Source organism: Nothoprocta perdicaria, unplaced genomic scaffold (genome assembly GCF_003342845.1).
Source record: "Nothoprocta perdicaria isolate Ctin4 unplaced genomic scaffold, notPer1 scaffold_336, whole genome shotgun sequence".
Classification (NCBI taxonomy): domain Eukaryota; kingdom Metazoa; phylum Chordata; class Aves; order Tinamiformes; family Tinamidae; genus Nothoprocta; species Nothoprocta perdicaria.
Window position 1 is genome coordinate 643,031 of NW_020455573.1, and position 15,980 is coordinate 659,010.

The 15,980-nt window shown below is 43.0% G+C and overlaps 1 protein-coding gene across 3 annotated transcripts; it reads left to right on the forward strand.

Moving 5' to 3' along the window:
* The first annotated feature begins 18 nt into the window (after nt 1-18).
* On the forward strand, nt 19-13,462 carry GOSR2 (golgi SNAP receptor complex member 2). Of its 3 annotated transcripts, none has more exons than XM_026043685.1 (6): nt 19-53; nt 1,733-1,797; nt 3,461-3,569; nt 4,741-4,873; nt 7,168-7,308; nt 10,620-13,462. In XM_026043685.1, the coding sequence occupies exons 1-6, from the start codon at nt 25-27 to the stop codon at nt 10,779-10,781; spliced, it is 639 nt and encodes a 212-aa protein (XP_025899470.1). In that variant the 5' UTR covers nt 19-24; the 3' UTR covers nt 10,782-13,462. The 3 variants fall into 3 exon arrangements, with proteins under 3 accessions (XP_025899470.1, XP_025899473.1, XP_025899472.1); XM_026043687.1 differs by lacking the exon at nt 19-53 and adding an exon at nt 686-868; XM_026043688.1 differs by lacking the exon at nt 7,168-7,308.
* Nucleotides 13,463-15,980: the final 2,518 nt, after the last annotated feature.

Sequence of the window (15,980 nt, forward strand, 5' to 3'; positions counted from 1 at the left end):
GGGCGGCCGGGCCGCGCCGGCGCCATGGAGGGGCTTTACCAGCAGACCAACAAGTGCGTGGCGGGAGCGGCGGGAGCGGCGGGAGCCGGTAGCCGGTAGCCGCGGCCCCCTGCGCGGGAGCGGCCGAGGCGGCTGCGTGCGGGAGCGGGGCGGAGCGGGGCTGTAACGAGCGCGATGGAGCACCGAGCCCGGTAGCACCGAGCTCCGGCGGCAGCTCCGGCTGCAGGGCCTGGCCTCGCTGCGGTCGCAGCGGGAGCGGAGTCCTCCACGCCGGCCCTGCGACCGGCCGGAGCCCCAGCTCGGCCCTTGGCCGCGTCACGGCGAGAGCAGAACTCTCTGCTCTCTGCCGTGCTTTAAAGCCGCAGATTCTGTAGTTTGCCCTGAAGAGAAGTGCCCTTTTTTTGCCCCATGTGTCTGCATTAAGACACGTCAGCTTTTGTTGTGTGTTTTTATGGCCATGGATTTTGGTGACCGCCAGTGAACTGCAATTAAACCCTGTCAGGAAAGACTTACCAGCTTGAGCTGGGAGTTATTACAAGTAGTTATATGATTTAGGAGGTGTTCCTGATAGTTAATAAAAAAAAAATAAAAAAAAAAATAAAAAAAAAATAAAAAAAAAACCAACCCTTGTAATTGAGGGGAATAAATGCTTTAGTGCTTTCTTTGTAAGATAAGGTGTTTTTTTCTGGCCTGACCTCCTCAGCTTTTTTGCCAAAGCTGTAGCCAGTGCACGCAGCAGGAGAGCAGCCACTGATATGATCGTGACTAAGATCTCCATCTTTTTAGGAGAAATGCCGCGAGACTTTTGTAACTTTTTGAGCTTGTCTCTGAAAGTCTGAAACACAGCTGCTGTCAGGCTTCACCTCAGGTATGGCCGCAGGTCTGTGCAACCTGGTTCCTAACTGGATGCCCAGGAAAAAGTAACACAGATATTTTGTAGAAATCTCCCGCCTTCTCTTTGCTTTTAAGATTTTCATCTCTTGATTTCATTTGGTGCATCTGTAGTTCTTATACAGGAAGAGCAGGTAAACACTCATCCCTTATTCATCTTCTTCCATGCCATAATTTCCTCTGTGGACTAAAAATTATTTTTACAGTCCTTTTCTGAACCTTTTCCAATTTTTCTGTGTTCTTTTTGAGAGGGAAGGGCAGAAGCTGTGTCTAATATCCAAGATGTGGTATCATTTGCCCCCTCTGCGGTTTAGTGGTGCTTGTAGGCAGTGTTCCAGCGCAAATTTGTTAAGGTTCCTCTTGTACAAACCTGTGTTCCAGGCATATCTTTCGTGTGCTATACTCAGCGCTTGCGAGTCCCTGCCAAGAATGTCTTGGAGTAAACGGATTTCGGAAGGCTTGTGGCATGCCAGATGTTTGATGTATCAAATTGTGTCTTGCTTGAGGTTATGGCTCTGAAAAGAGAGGTAGAATTTGAATGGAAATCTTACCTTTATTTTGATTTTTACACTCTTGTCTTTTTAAACTCCGAGTTGTTTGAACAGTACATATTAAATGAAAGCACAGCTTTTGGTTTTTATGGTTCTTATGGTATAACATGCTTCTTATTGTTTTAATGATGGACAGTATGTTTGTACTGAATACCATGAAGCTGATTCTTAGTCTGTTCTGGAAAGTACTTTCTGTAAGAGAAGGTAAAAATTGAGGAGATACTGAAAATGATTTGTTTTGATTTAACAGATGTTCAGTGACTTCTGTTTCTTTCCTCTTTATTTGATAGACAGGTCCATGAGGTCCAATCTCACATGGGGCGTCTGGAGACATCAGACAAACAATCAGTGCACTGTAAGTAGCTAATTAAAGAGAAAAGTTTCACGCTACTCACTTGATTTTATACACATCTTTAACCTTCTATGGTTTATAATTCCATTTACTCTCATTAGTGTGATGAGTTTGGCTTCTCATTCCATATGATTAGCTGGTGAGAGACATCACAGGTTTGAGAATCATTCAAATTGTTTCATTTGAATGCATTAAAACGGTTTGACTTGAATAAGATAGTAGTTTTGTAGGACTGAGTGGAGGAGAGAACAAAGTACAGTCAACACACAGATAAGTGTGATAATCCAGGAGGTCACCAGACTGTTAGAAGCTCAGAAACAGACTGAGAAATTTCACTCTATATCTGTCCTGTTATTCTGCAGTTCTTTCAACATCTTGTATTGATATTATTATTTAGACAAGCAAAAACTCTTGTAATTTATCTGTCTCCCCTCCTGTTTGCTTTTCTTTTAGTTGGACTGAATGATGGAGAGGTGAATTGGGATAACTTGGTTGATATGTGTTTGTGTTTGGGAGATGGTTGTTGCCTGATTGTGTGAGAGTCAAGGGCAAAATAAGAACTTCAACTTTGCCAAAGGCGGACTGAAGGACTTCTTTAAAGTCCTGAAATACTGAGGAGTAGTAATTAGCTGTTTGTTAATGATGCTTTTCCGTATACCTCTCTGGAGACCAAAGAGTGTAGGATTTGGTAATTATTTATAGGAGGTCTGACTGGCACACACAGATGTGCATCACTTTAGGATTGTCCTCAGGGCTGCACAGATATGCTGGTGCTTCTGTGTCCTGTATTAAGAAGTCTGTGGACCTGCCCCAGAGGATGCCCACCTTCAAAAGCAGAGCCTGCTGTCTTTGAACACCCCGAGGATGTCAGATGACTAAAAGTGATCCAGTCTTTTATCCTTCCATGCAGTTCTTTAAGTTGCAGAATGTTGGGTGGTGACATGATTAGGAAATGTAATTGTTAAAGGAAGAAGATGGTTATGGTTTGTACCCATTTTTTCGTGTCCTTTCAGTCGCTTTGATGATTGCACAGCAAGACTGTAATTGCATAGCAAGGCTCTGCACGAATTTTATCTGCTTCCCACCCCATTAAAATACATATAAGGCTTAGCATTTTACATCTTGTTCCTCTGCTGCTGTTACATAGATAGCAGAAGCAATTATGAATTAGATGATTAGAGAGGCAATAGTTTAGCCTTGTTTTCCACTCACAGCAGCTCCTCGGCCATAATTTGGCCCTGCTTTTTGAGGGTTTTATCCAGTCCACCTGTTTCTGTCAACTCTTAATTCTTCCCATTGTCTGTTAATCTCTCTTGCTTTAGGAAGAGATGAGGTATATAACAACTCTGTATTAGGATATTTAGAGATTTAAATTGCTATTGCTGTGAGAATTGGATATTAGCTTGTATGGGCAAGTCCTGTCAAAGCATCAGGGGACTGCAGAGGAGAATCTGAGGACTTCAAATCCTATAGTCAAATCCTAATTTTTCACTTAGAGAAGTAGATTTTTTTATGTTCTTCATAATTCTCAGTTCTGCTCTTTTCACCTACTAAGGATTTGTGTCTGTAAGGCTTTAAAAACTGTTTTGAAAAGTTTTGGACCTGTTGCGTTCCCTAAATTGCAGTTCTTTAATTCAAACTAAAGCACATTTTTCTTTCCTTGCAGTAGTAGAAAATGAGATACAGGCAAGAATAGACAATATATTTAGCAACTTGGAACGTCTGGAAATCCTGTCCAGCAAAGAGCCTCCCAATAAGCGACAGAATGCTAAACTGTAAGTTCACTTCACTGCTAAGATAATGTTATAGTCTTCGTAATTGTTTTCAGTAAAACATATAGAAGTCTTTGCTTTTCCATATTAATGAAGCCTTTACCTTTACATTTACATTACCATTTTACGTTACCATTACCTTTACATTTAATGAAGCCTTTACTTTTACATAACTTACCCCTGTGCTTTCTAAAAATAGGATCAAGGTACAGAGGCAAAATAACTTTGCTGCATTTAACACAGATTGATGATGGGGCTAAACTCATGGCTGTGTTCTGAGATGTGTGAAACCAGGCTCACGATGCTTAAAACAAGTCTCACTCTTTACACATTAACTTTTAATGACATTTATGGAGGTACGGAGTAAAGTTACTTCAGTGGTGTCATTTTCTCTGCCACACTGTTGGTGAATAAAATAAGTAGCTTTCCTTAGCAGTACTGTGAGCAGGAAACAGGAGACTAGGCACTGCCCCTTCTAATCTGAATTATTCTGTTCTTGTAGTATTAGTATTTAGTTCTAGAATGCCTTGGTAGATGCCAGAGGTGGATACCACGTCGGCTGTCCTGAGGAGATCAGTACCTGTGCTAGTTATATAGGCTTCTGTATGGTCAATGAGCATTTAGTCAGAAGCAAAGGAGTTCTGGATATAATTCATGTTAGTGCAGTGGAGATATCTCCAGTATTGCCCACTGGCTTTTGGACTTCTCTAAAAACTGAAACTTAGGAATTAATTAATTTGAAAGGTTAATCTTTTGTGTGAATATAGATCATGAAATATAAACTATTCAAATCCTTCTGTCTTTCCAAGTCTATGTTAAATGAGGAATATATTTACAATCCTTCTGCAGAGACTAGTCACAGAAGAGCCATGTGTAAGACAATTCAAGAATTCTCCTTTGCAGTATGTCCTTATATTGTGGTTAAATAGTCACCTGTCCTGTTAAAATGGAAGATCTAAGCCTAAATTATAGGCTTATAACGCTGGATTATAGGCTTATAACACCTAACACTGAATGTCCTTTATCTTTTTATTTATCTTTATATAAATAAACCCCATCGTTCTTAATATCCATGGCTTTTAATTTATAACTTTCCATTGCTTGCACACAAAACATGAGAAAAGTTTGGTTTCTTTATCTCCGGGAATATCTTGCTGTTGTTGATTCTGTCTAGCCGAGTTGACCAGCTGAAATACGATGTTCAGCATCTGCAGACAGCCCTGAGGAACTTCCAGCATCGTCGTTACATCCGTGAGCAGCAAGAGCGGCAGCGAGAGGAGCTGCTCGCACGGACCTTCACTACTAATGTAAATATTCTTTTGTTCTTTATCCTCCTCCTCTACCTGTTCTAGAGAACACAGTCTTCTAGAGAAATTTCAGGCAAAGTTTAAGCTTGATTTCATTAGAATCCTACTGTGTGATGATGTAAATGGAAAAAGTGTAGAAAAGAATGATATATTTTGAAAAAACATAACCATTTCCTGAGGAAAAGGTGGGTTATTAGTAGGCAGTAGAGGAAGACAGGCAGTTGTTCCAAAAGTTGCTGCTCTTGTTTTATCCGAAGCAGCTGTATCTGATTTCTTAGAGAAGTTCCAGAAGGGTGAATAAGGTAGGTACCAAAGTATACATTTTCCTGGAATTTGCATCAAATGTCTATATCAAATCCTGGAATCTCTAAAAAGGTTTGTAAAGTATTTTCATCATCATCATGTGCATCATGACATCATGTCTTGATGTCAGTGGATGCCAGGGAGCTTATATTTGTCCAATTATAAATACAGTTTTTCTCCTTTAGATTTTCTGATAGATGTTGAAAACTATCTCAAAATGAAAGAAACTGTGCAAGTTTTTATTTATTTTAATTCATTGTTACAGAAGCGGGACTCCAAAAGTAGAAAGGCCTCTTAATACCAAAATAATGATACAACTTTTCAGTCATTGGCCTACGATATGTGCTACCATACTCTTTTAGATAGCAATTTTAGCTGAGTATGTAAGTGGCCTGAATAAATATCAGCAGCAGCTCTTGAAGGCTCTAAAGAGTTCTGAACTTTTTGCTTATTTCAAAGATAAGTGTGGTCTTTAAAACTTCCTTTGTACCATTCTTGAGTAAACCACTAACAGGAAACAAAAAACACGCAGTCCATCTAGGGTCTCGTTGAAAAGCACAAAAACTTACTGTGACATTTTTCCTGCTAGCTTATGGTGTATCAAAAGATCCACATACTCTTTGTAGAGGGATGAAATTCCTTCTGTTGTAAAGTGCAGTGAATATTTGAAATAAGCTTTCTGTTGCAAAATCAAAGTGATTCCAATCTGCAGACTCATTTAAGAAGTGTAGACACTTCTTCCAACCTCTGTGCTTCATTAACACTTGATCCAGGACTTCCTGACACTGTCAGGGACCTTCTTCATTCAGTGACTTTGACCTCAGAACTGCAACCCGCCCTGTCCCTTTATTCTTCATTCCTTCACCGTCAGCAAGCAGAACGCCTGCGAAGCCTGGGCAGTTGGACAAACGCCTAGCACTATTTTGGAAGTGTTTAAACATATTCAAAGTGTTCTTAGCGTTTTCTGCAATATTAGCGTTTTCTGCAATAATCATCCCAGGCTACTTTGGGCAAGTTTTTTAACAAGTGTAAACTCCAGCTGACAAAGCTAGGATATTAATCTACTTGTGTCCTAAGCACAAATTCTGCTTTTTAGTCCCCCTTGCGGTTCTGAGTTTATGGAAACAAGTAAGCTGGTGTTTCTAGGCTTACCTCTTACTAATTCTCTTCATGGTTCCTGTTCATAAAATGGTATAGGAGTTTGCCATGATCCACTGACTCTCATCCTGACTGTTTGGATGGAATGGTGTCTGGAGAAGATTATAAAGTGAAAGCCTTTCAGAGGCAAAACTGATGCCATCCTCTGACTTTCTGTGTAAGCCGGGTTGTAGAGTTTTATCCAGTTATTTCTATTTCAAGATTTATAGTTTCTAGTTGAACGAGTGCATTTTTAAAAAATTCATTTATAAAGTGGTGAGCGAATCAGATCTGCAGAGAATTTGGTGACAGTAGACAGACATCTGAATTATCAGAAATGTATACCATTGCAAATACAAGTTTCTACAATCAAAGCTCCAGATACTGTTTTGTAGGTCTTCTTCCACTTACTTAAAAACATATATTATCAAATCTTTCACAAATCTTTCACTTGCAATGACTGTCTTTATTAAACCTTTTCTGTTAGTTTTGGCAAATGATTCTCTTTTGGGATTCCCTTTCCTACTATGTGCCATAAAATGAGATTATTTCTCAACTTTTAATCTGGCTTTTATCCTTTGAGATCTAATAGAAATCAAACAGCTGATAACTTTTTAAAAACCTCTACCTTTAGGCTTGCCTCCTGCAGGCTTCTTTTTAAGCCACTTCTTTCTTTCACTCAGAAGTTAATGATGTCTCTAATATTCCTACTAAAAATGTTTTAAGTTGCAGTCACTCGAGTCCTGTCAGGTTTCTGCTACGTTTATTTCTGCATGTTCTCTTTCTGAATGTAGCTGTGGATGGGCAGGATGAGTGCCAGGCAAGGTAACCAACACGCTGCATTTCCCCCACAGGACTCTGACACCACCATACCGATCGACGAAACTTTACAGTTTAATGAATCCCTGCAGAGTGCCCATCGTGGCATGGATGATCTTATTGGCAGTGGGACCAACATCCTGCAGGGCCTGAGGGACCAGAGAGTGACACTAAAGGTGGGGCATCATTTTTTACCAAAGAGACCCCACATATCTACGGTTATAATGACCAGACTAAGTAAAATAAATCAATATATAATTTGTTTCAATGCGCTGCTTCAAACTGAGAATGCTGAGAAATGCCCAGACCCCATTTTAACTAAACATGAAACCTATTTAAAGACTGTACAGTGTGCTGTTAAATTGTGAGAAAGTATCTCAAAGATACAGGAAGAGTTTTTTAGAAAGAAAGGTACACGTGGGGCAAGCTTGGAGCCATGAAAAGTGTGAGGAATTTCATATCTTACAATGGCAAAAAATTTACTTCTGTGACACAGCTTTATGTTAGGGTGTACCTGCAAGAGGATATAGGTATTTAATTGCGAACAGTCAGATAAATCACACCTTAAACTACCTGTTGACTATAAAGGGAGCCTAGCCATTCCACATTCATTTAACTGAATCACAGACACTCGACAGATCTTAGAAGTGTATAAGATTTTTCCTGGAGCAAGGTTTAGCTCCTAAGGTACCTATTTCCTAGGAGTGACTGGAGCTGGGCATCTTCGCAGGGAGGAGTTGTTTCATACTTATTCTAATTCTAATGTCCAATTCACCAGCGGGAAATTTCCTGTATTGGTGATCAGTCTCTGTGCCCCTAAGAACTGCAGTAATGCCTTAGAGCAGAGTTAAAGCCCAAGTCTTTCCTCTGAGATGATTTTAACCTCTTGGTTAAAGCTGCATGGAATCACCTAAGGATTTGGTTTGGTTTGTTTCAGATACAAGGTGAGGAGAAGTACTTTTAATAGAAATGTATTGACTTAGTTTCATAGAATCATAGAATCATAGAATGTCGAAGGTTGGAAGGGACCTCAGAGGTCATCGAGTCCAACCCCCCTGCTCACACAGGGTCACCTAGAGCACGTGGCACAGGGCTGCATCCAAGCGGGTTTTAAAGATCTCCAAAGAAGGAGACTCCACAACCTCTCTGGGCAGCCTGTTCCAGTGCTTTGTCACCCGCACAGTGAAGAAATGCTTCCTTAAGTTCCTGTGGAACTTCCGATGCTTCAGTTTGAAGCCATTTCCTCTAGTCCTATCACTGTCCACCACTGAAAAGAGGCCGCCCCCTCCTCCTCACTGCCTCCCTTGAGGTATTTATACCCGCTGATCAGGTCCCCCCTCAGCCTCCTCTTCTCCAGGCTGAACAGACCCAGCTCTCTCAGCCTTTGCTCATATGGCAGATGTTCATCCAGGCCTCTGATCATCCTGGTAGCCCTGCACTGGACTCTCTCCAGCAGCTCCACATCCCTCTTGTACTGGGGAGAAAACCAGCTATGAAACTGGAGTTTCATAGCTAAATGATCATTTAAGAGTATGTCATGGCAGAGTACACTAGCCATAGGGCCTGTGGGTAGAAGGAGAGGCTCTGCTACCATCTCTTGAAGCAGAGGTAGGAGGACAGGTGGGACATAATTCATGGGTGGTGCCAGGAGAAGACTCAGGGTTGCGAATGCTCATTGGGAAAAAGCAGCTTCCCTGAAGTATGTCCTTGAGAAGGGTGGGAGAAGAACATTTATCCTCTGTGTTACAACTGGATGTCCTTAGTGCCTGACCCACATTAGTTTGGGGCACCCAGTCATCCAGGCGCTCCACTGCACCCCTGCTTCATATGAGAACACGAGGTTGAGGATTCTACAAGATATAAGTTACTGATTCAAGTTAGTCTTTGATGACTGACAGATTCCCTTGGGTTTTGAGGGTTCTTAAGGAGGACAGGTCGGGAGAACTTAATCATAGTTGCCAAATATGATAAAGGAACACTTGTAGGACCTACTGCTTCAAAGAGATTTTGAAGCAGTATGCTTGTCTGTTGTAGTTAGTAGTCCTCGGTTCTTCTAGTTAAACTGCAGTAACTTGCAGCAGCTACCGTATTCCACAGTTGAAAGAATTAATTTGGAAGTGGGATAAACTACCTAACTTGGATTTTGGGTGTAAATATGGACAAATAGGAAAGCAAGTATTCCCAGATTTCTCCCGTCTTGCATAGGTCACCTCTTCTAGTGTTATCCCACTAACTGCAAGAATTGAAGACTCTTCGTTTTTTCTGTTGTAACTCTAACAGTAGAAGCAAGAATCTATGGGTTTCTCTTCAAGCACAACGTAGGAGTTTTGGTATGAGGTAGTGTGAAAATTACTTAAAAAATGAAGTAGCCAGGGGTTTAATGCGAGGTGTGTGAAATAAAGATGAAAAACTCAATTTATCAGCTGAAAAACTAAGCTGATTTCAGCAAAGTGTAAATAGCTGTATTGATGTGTTCACAAAAAACTGATATTCTGGCGAGTTGCAAATCTGTATGCTGTTCATGTTGTGATCAGTAATTGTTTGTGCATGTATCTAAACTATTTGATATAAATTCAGTCACCTGCCTGTAGCCTTGTCACTCTGGAGCGAAGCAGTGTGCCCACAGGTTGTCCCCTCCCTGCCTAGATGGGATGATAACCAGCCCTGCACTCTGCTAAGAGTGTATCTACGTCCCTGCATTTCCACAGTCTCCTTTTCTTGCCTTTGAGCTTCCTCCTAAAGCAGGAGCAAGTAGGAGCATTCCTGCAGGGCTGCACCGGTGAGGTTCCCCTGGGCTGTTTCCTGGTACATCTAGTTCCACAGCTGAGTTTCTCTCTGCTGATGTGGCTGACTGGTGGAGTCCAATTCTCAATACCAGAGATTTTTAATACCAGCCACTTCAGCAGGAAACAACCGCAACACATTCCTTCCCGCAGTGTATTTGCTTGCAGTCTGATTGCTTTTATTGTCAGGAAGGATTTTTGAAATTGCATTAATTATGGTGAATATATCTTGTCATTGCACCCTACCTCTGTCCTTGCAAGTTCCTGGACCTCCCTTCCAACTTCTTGCTGCTTGAACTGAGCAGGAGGGATTTTTTGTGAGAAAGGTTGTTCAGGGTGCTTCAAGCTCTTAAATTTATGTCTAAAAGTGATCCAGAAAACCCTCCCTTAGTTCCTTCACAGGAGGTGTGTTTACTCTGGACTGCTCTAAATGATGACACTGCCTGGATGCAAGTTTTATATCTTAACCTCATTCCGGCCCAGATGGGTGAATTCTTTGTCTCCTCACCCAGCTGATTTCTAGGGTCCTGTGGCCATCTCCCCCTAAATTATGGGAATCTCTGGCTGGTGGCAACCTCTGTTGTTTACCAAGGGATCAGAATTCATCACTGGTCATCCATAGGAAAACCTTCGTAGACGGTGGAATGAGAAGTGTGGAACCTTGAGTTTAACAGTTTCTTTGTTGTCTTCTTATTTATTTTTAGGGTACGCACAAGAAGATCCTGGATGTTGCCAACATGCTGGGCTTATCCAATACAGTGATGCGATTGATTGAGAAGCGAGCCTTTCAAGATAAATACTTCATGATTGGGGGAATGATTTTGACTTGTGTAATTATGTTTCTTGTGGTGCAGTATCTGACATGAGCTGCTAAACTGTTGCCAGAGGAGATCGTCTTTTGGAGCAAAATGGACTGTCCTCAAAAACGTCCTGCCTGCTTTCCTCTAAGCGCCACTTTGGATGAGCCCTTCCTGTGAGCTTCAGAGTTTACAAATCACACTCAAATTCACATCTCATGTGGAAAACTCATAGGGGGACAAATTCCTCTATAGCTGAGAATACGACCCTATGAAAATCCATAGCCTTTCCTGTTCTTACCTGACTGTAAGTTTAAGCATCTGGTTAAGTAGGAAGAAGTGAATATTTTGCCCAGCTTGTATTGCACAGTATGAGTGACCTTGGATAGGGAGGAGAGGAAGCAGCGGCAGTTGGAGAGGTAGCGAGCCCTTCCTGGGCTAACTAGATGTGATCTCCCTGTATTTCATAGAGAAAGGAAGCCACCAGTGAGCATTCCGCAGTGCTGTGGGCACGTTTTTGTAGAGCTAGGGTGCAAAAAGGGGCAAGAAGTGAAGGATTCACATCCACATGGGCTTTTTCTGGGAAGGAGAAAGCTTTTGGAGGGAGGGCTCTTTGAAAGCACAGTAACAACCTCTGCTAGCTTTTTTGTATAACCATGTAGCACAACTCTTCTTGGTTTGGGCTGAAAAGCCTCTCATCTGAGGTGGGTTTTGGTACCTTTCTGTGCCCTGCTGCTTCCCAGTGGAAGCTGAATGCTGGGTTTCCTTCTGCTTATTAGCCGGTTTCACGGTGCCTCCTATAACCGCAGTCCCTTCCCGTTTCACCCTTCGCTTAGGAAGGGCTGCGTCTCCTTCTCCAGCCACGTGCAGATGAGGTTCGTCACCCCCACTGCGTCTTGTATCAAATCCAACCTGCAAAGACCGTAAAGACTTCGACATTGTTGTTCCTGCGGTGCATTGTCCATCGTGCGGATTGTTTGCATTTGCTGAGGTGGTTGGTTGGGGTTTTGTGCTTTGCAGCTGGTATTTGTGGATTAGATGAAGTGAGCAAGTCCTTGCTTTGCTCAAATTCTGCCTTGTGATATTTCTGTTTAGATCTGAAATGGACTTTCATGCTATTCTTTACGTTCAGAATAATAGTAGGACCAGGGCAAGGAACCTTTCATTAAAAATGAGTTGGCAGGGGAAGAGAGTTTCCTGGAATTGTCTGCTCGTATTTAAATATTCACAATTAAGAAATGACTTGTTTAAATATGTTACTCCTTTTCTCTGCAGATTGTGGGGACCCTTAAGAGTGGTGATCCGGAGATTTTGGGCATCATCCATTTCAAACAGCCTTCAGATACTTTCCCACCTTCAGTTCTGTGTCAAGTCTGGAGCATTTCCATATGGAATAGGTGCAGCTGTGTCCTGTTCAGGTGACGTGGCATTCTGCTGGGAATTCCTGCTGACTGCAACGGTTGCAGGTCTTTTAATTAGTAACAGATTGTTAGTTCCATATCTTATCTTTCTTTGATGCAATGGGCTTTGCTCTGAGTGTTATGTAGCCTGCTGCAGACTTGGAGGAATGGTATTAAATATAAAAAAATGAAGCATCAGTTAATATGGGCAGGTAAAGCAGGTAGGAGCGGTGTTTGTTTACAGCTGTGTGAGTAAAGTATTGGCTGACCCCTGTGCTGCTGCATAGATGAAAAGCCCAAAAGAGCCTGCCTGAAATTGGGTAGACTCTGACAGACTGGGCAACTTGATGTTTTGGACCCAGGAGAACCGGTTGTTGGAAGGCTCTCTGGAGGCTGAGGTGCCCTCAGTGCCTCAATAAGGTGCCCTCAGTGCCCTGGACCTTTCAGGAGAGGAAGGCATGAAGGCTCTTGTGGCTCCTGCCTGCTGCAACTGCCTGTTTGTGCATGTGAATGGTTGGTGTTTTTGCAGCATTCTGTGCTCTGAATGGATATTCCTCAGTTGGTTAGGCTTCCTCAAAACACCCCAGCAGACCAGCTAAAAATTCAGTTTACATTTTTGTGTTTAGCCAGAGAGAGAAGGGAATTAAAGGAAAAGAGGAGATCTTGCAGGGACAGTTTTTCTGTCTTGCTGTGTCTTTAATCTAAATCTTAAATCTAAATTTACCTTAAGGTCTAAACCTTAGGCCTTTAGCCTATTATGCGCTTGTATGATCATCATCTGTGAGATCAGTTGGGCTCCCTACAAGGCATCCCTGGCAATTTCTTTTTCCTATTTCTGATAAGCTGATCCAATTCCACTTGGATTTTACAACCTGATGGCTTAGTCTCGAGAAGATGATATTTGACAACACAGTTGTGACTTATGTATCAAGCTTTGTCTCAATCTAAGGTAGAACTCCAGCTAATTTGTTTTCCTTTCTTGGCTAGAAGTAGGTGTCAAAAAATTACCGTGGCTGGAGTTCTCTTTTGGGATTAACTTAGCATTTTAGTAGACACTTCTTTGTTGATTTATTTTGTCCTTTTAGACCATCCTTGTCCTTGCGTAGGCTCTTTCTCCTCTGTAAGCCAAGTGTCCTTGCTATTCGCTGTGTTTTAAGGTGGGGTGCAGGGCTTGAAGGAGCCACTTAGATAACTGCACTTGACAGCATGTGATTTCAAGCAAAGTTATACTAGATGCTGAGCCCAAAAGGACTTGTGGGCTGTCTCAGACGGTCAGTGTAAAACCCTCCAAGCCCCCATCATTATGGGGTGCCACAGAAGGACGTGCCTAGGGTCAGGATCCCGATCACTGGGAAAAGAGGAAGAGCTGGGACCCTGGGGACTTCACATGCGTTGCTGCTGCGGCTCTCCACAGAGCTCGCTTGCCTCACTGAGGACGACGTGTCTTTCAGCAGAGCTCTTGTTTTGCTTCCAACTTGTGTGGAACAGCAAGTGCTCCAGCTATTGGATGAGCTGTTCTCGTACAAGAGGACACTGCAGAAGCCAGCTTCCTTCTGGAAGAAAAGAATTTTACCAGTATTTTATATATAAAGGGGCAAGATGGGACATGATGTGATATGTTACGTGAGTAAAGGTTTTTCAACCAGACTGGTATTTTTTTAACCTTGACTAATATGTAACATGAGCAAGTACCTCAACAAGCCGGACAAATTCCTGCAATCACAAGAAGCATCTGTTTTGATGCACTCAAGGAGGCAGAAAGGAGGTTTGGCCAAGAGGCCTCCTACCTGAGCTCGGGTAAGAGAAGGAGGTTCACAGAGGGTGGGAGCAGGGATGGGCTATTGGGGAGGAATATAGAGATGTTGCTGCATCATAGAATCATCCAATTGTTATGGTTGGAAAAGACCTTCAAGATGGTCAAGTGCGCAGGGATGGAACTGCAAAACCAAATCTTAGCTGCGCTTGACAGGTGAGGTGTAGGGTCTTGTATAATGACAAGCAACAGCAAAAGGAAAGTTAAGGAAACCAACCACCAACCAAGGGGCTAAAAGATCCTACTGGAAGAATATGGATCTGAGTGCCTCATCCTGCAGTCTTGCCTCTGTTGTCCACACTGGTGAGGTTGTGTGGCAAGAGTCCCATCTATGGGGCAGAAGGGTCTGGAAGGGGATGGAGGGAGTCAGGCTGTTCATGCTGTAGTGAAGGGAGGAGCGTGGAGCCAGGTGGAGATGCACAGGGAGAAGTAAACCAGAAGAGTCGTGCCTATGGAGGAGTACCTGTGAGTGCCTATGGAGCAAGCAGATCCAGTTGTGCTGGGTGTGAGTGCTGGATCCTGCCCAGGCACCAGCAGTGATGGGGGGGGATCCCACTGCTGAGCCTGGTGCTGACACACCTGCCTTTGTTACGGTCCTGGTGTCCGTGGTGGCTCTGGGACGGGGACACAGGCTGGGATGGGCTCTGCTGGCTGGGGGGCAGCAGAGCTGCAGGTGGGAGTTGTCCTGAGACCAAGTGGATGAGAGAAGTTTATGAGGGAGTAGATTCTCTTTGCCTTGCAATTATCTATTTCCTTCGTTTGCTTTGCAGCAATCCAAGTTCTCCACATCTAAGAAAGATTTCTTAAATGAGGCAATATCTAGCAAAGTATGGAAAGCAAGTGAGGGAAAAGGAAGTCCAAAGGCATAGATGTAAACTAGATAGATAACCTTAAGCAGTCTTAGTTAAAGGCCTGGAAAAAGACTGAAAATGAAATTAAGAATATGAGCAACTGCTGAGACAGCTCTTTATGGGGTATCTTCCAAGGGGCTCTCCTAGAGCACTTCAACATGGTAAGAAGCAGTTCAAGGCCAGAAATAACACCGATCAAGTGGTGTGCTCTAACTTGGGAGTGGAGGCGCAGAAGAAATCTAGGTGAGGATAAAACTGGTACAAGTTTTGAAACAAATTGAGTAAGTGCTGTCAGTATTTTAGTGCTTTGAAGGAAAAAGTGAATTGTGGCTAACGTGTGTGGATTGGAGAAACGTAATGAATAATAAATTATGATTGGATGGGATAGTAGTTTCAACAAAAGATGGCACAGATAAGTGTTGGAGGATGTTTATACTTGTCTAGTAATCAAAGGTTAACCACTAAGTCTCTGTATGTTTAATGTTTAAAAGTTTTAACCCTATAATGCCTGATTCTAAGTAGGATGTGCCAAAAAACACCACTGAAGGGCAGGCATTCGGCTCTTGGATTTTCCCCCTGCTTGGATACTGCATCTTTGCATACTGATTCAGGGAGGCAGAGCTAAGAGCACAAGGGGTGGGGAGGGAGGGGAGTGGAAAGGAGAATAAAACGGTGATGTGGGGAACCACAGAAACCTCTAAGGTCTTAAAAACGTCTAAGGCCAGGAGAGGGAGACCTTGTGTCCCTTTCAGTCCCCTGGAGCTCCTCTTTCCTGCTAAAAAGCAAAGCTGGGAAGCAGGAATCACAGAATCACAGAATATTCAAGGTTGGAAGGGACCTCTAGGGATCATCTAGTCCAACCTTCCCGCTCAAGCAGGCACACCTAGAGCATGTGGCACAGGGTGGCATCCAGGTGGGTTTGGAGACCTCCAGAGAAGGAGACTCCACAACCTCCCTGGGCAGCCTGTTCCACTGCTCTGGCACCCTCACAGTGAAGAAGTTCCTCTTCACCTGGGGAAGGAACCTCCTGTGCTCCAGCTTATGGCCATTACCCCTCGTCCTATCGCTGGCCACCAGTGAGAACAGCTTGTTCCCTTCCTCCCTGCATTCTCCCTTCCTGAACTTATACACATTAATCATATCCCCTCTGAGCCGTCTCTTCTCCAGAGAAAACAGGCCCAGCTCGCTCAGCCTCTCTTCATAC

Excerpts from the sequence above, each read along its gene's own strand:
- GOSR2 (XM_026043685.1), top strand. The coding sequence starts at position 25 with ATGGAGGGGCTTTACCAGCAGACCAACAA. Across the intron at positions 1,798-3,460 it reads AGACAAACAATCAGTGCACT|TAGTAGAAAATGAGATACAG; the intron begins GTAAGTAGCTAA and ends CTTTCCTTGCAG. Across the intron at positions 3,570-4,740 it reads AAGCGACAGAATGCTAAACT|CCGAGTTGACCAGCTGAAAT; the intron begins GTAAGTTCACTT and ends GATTCTGTCTAG.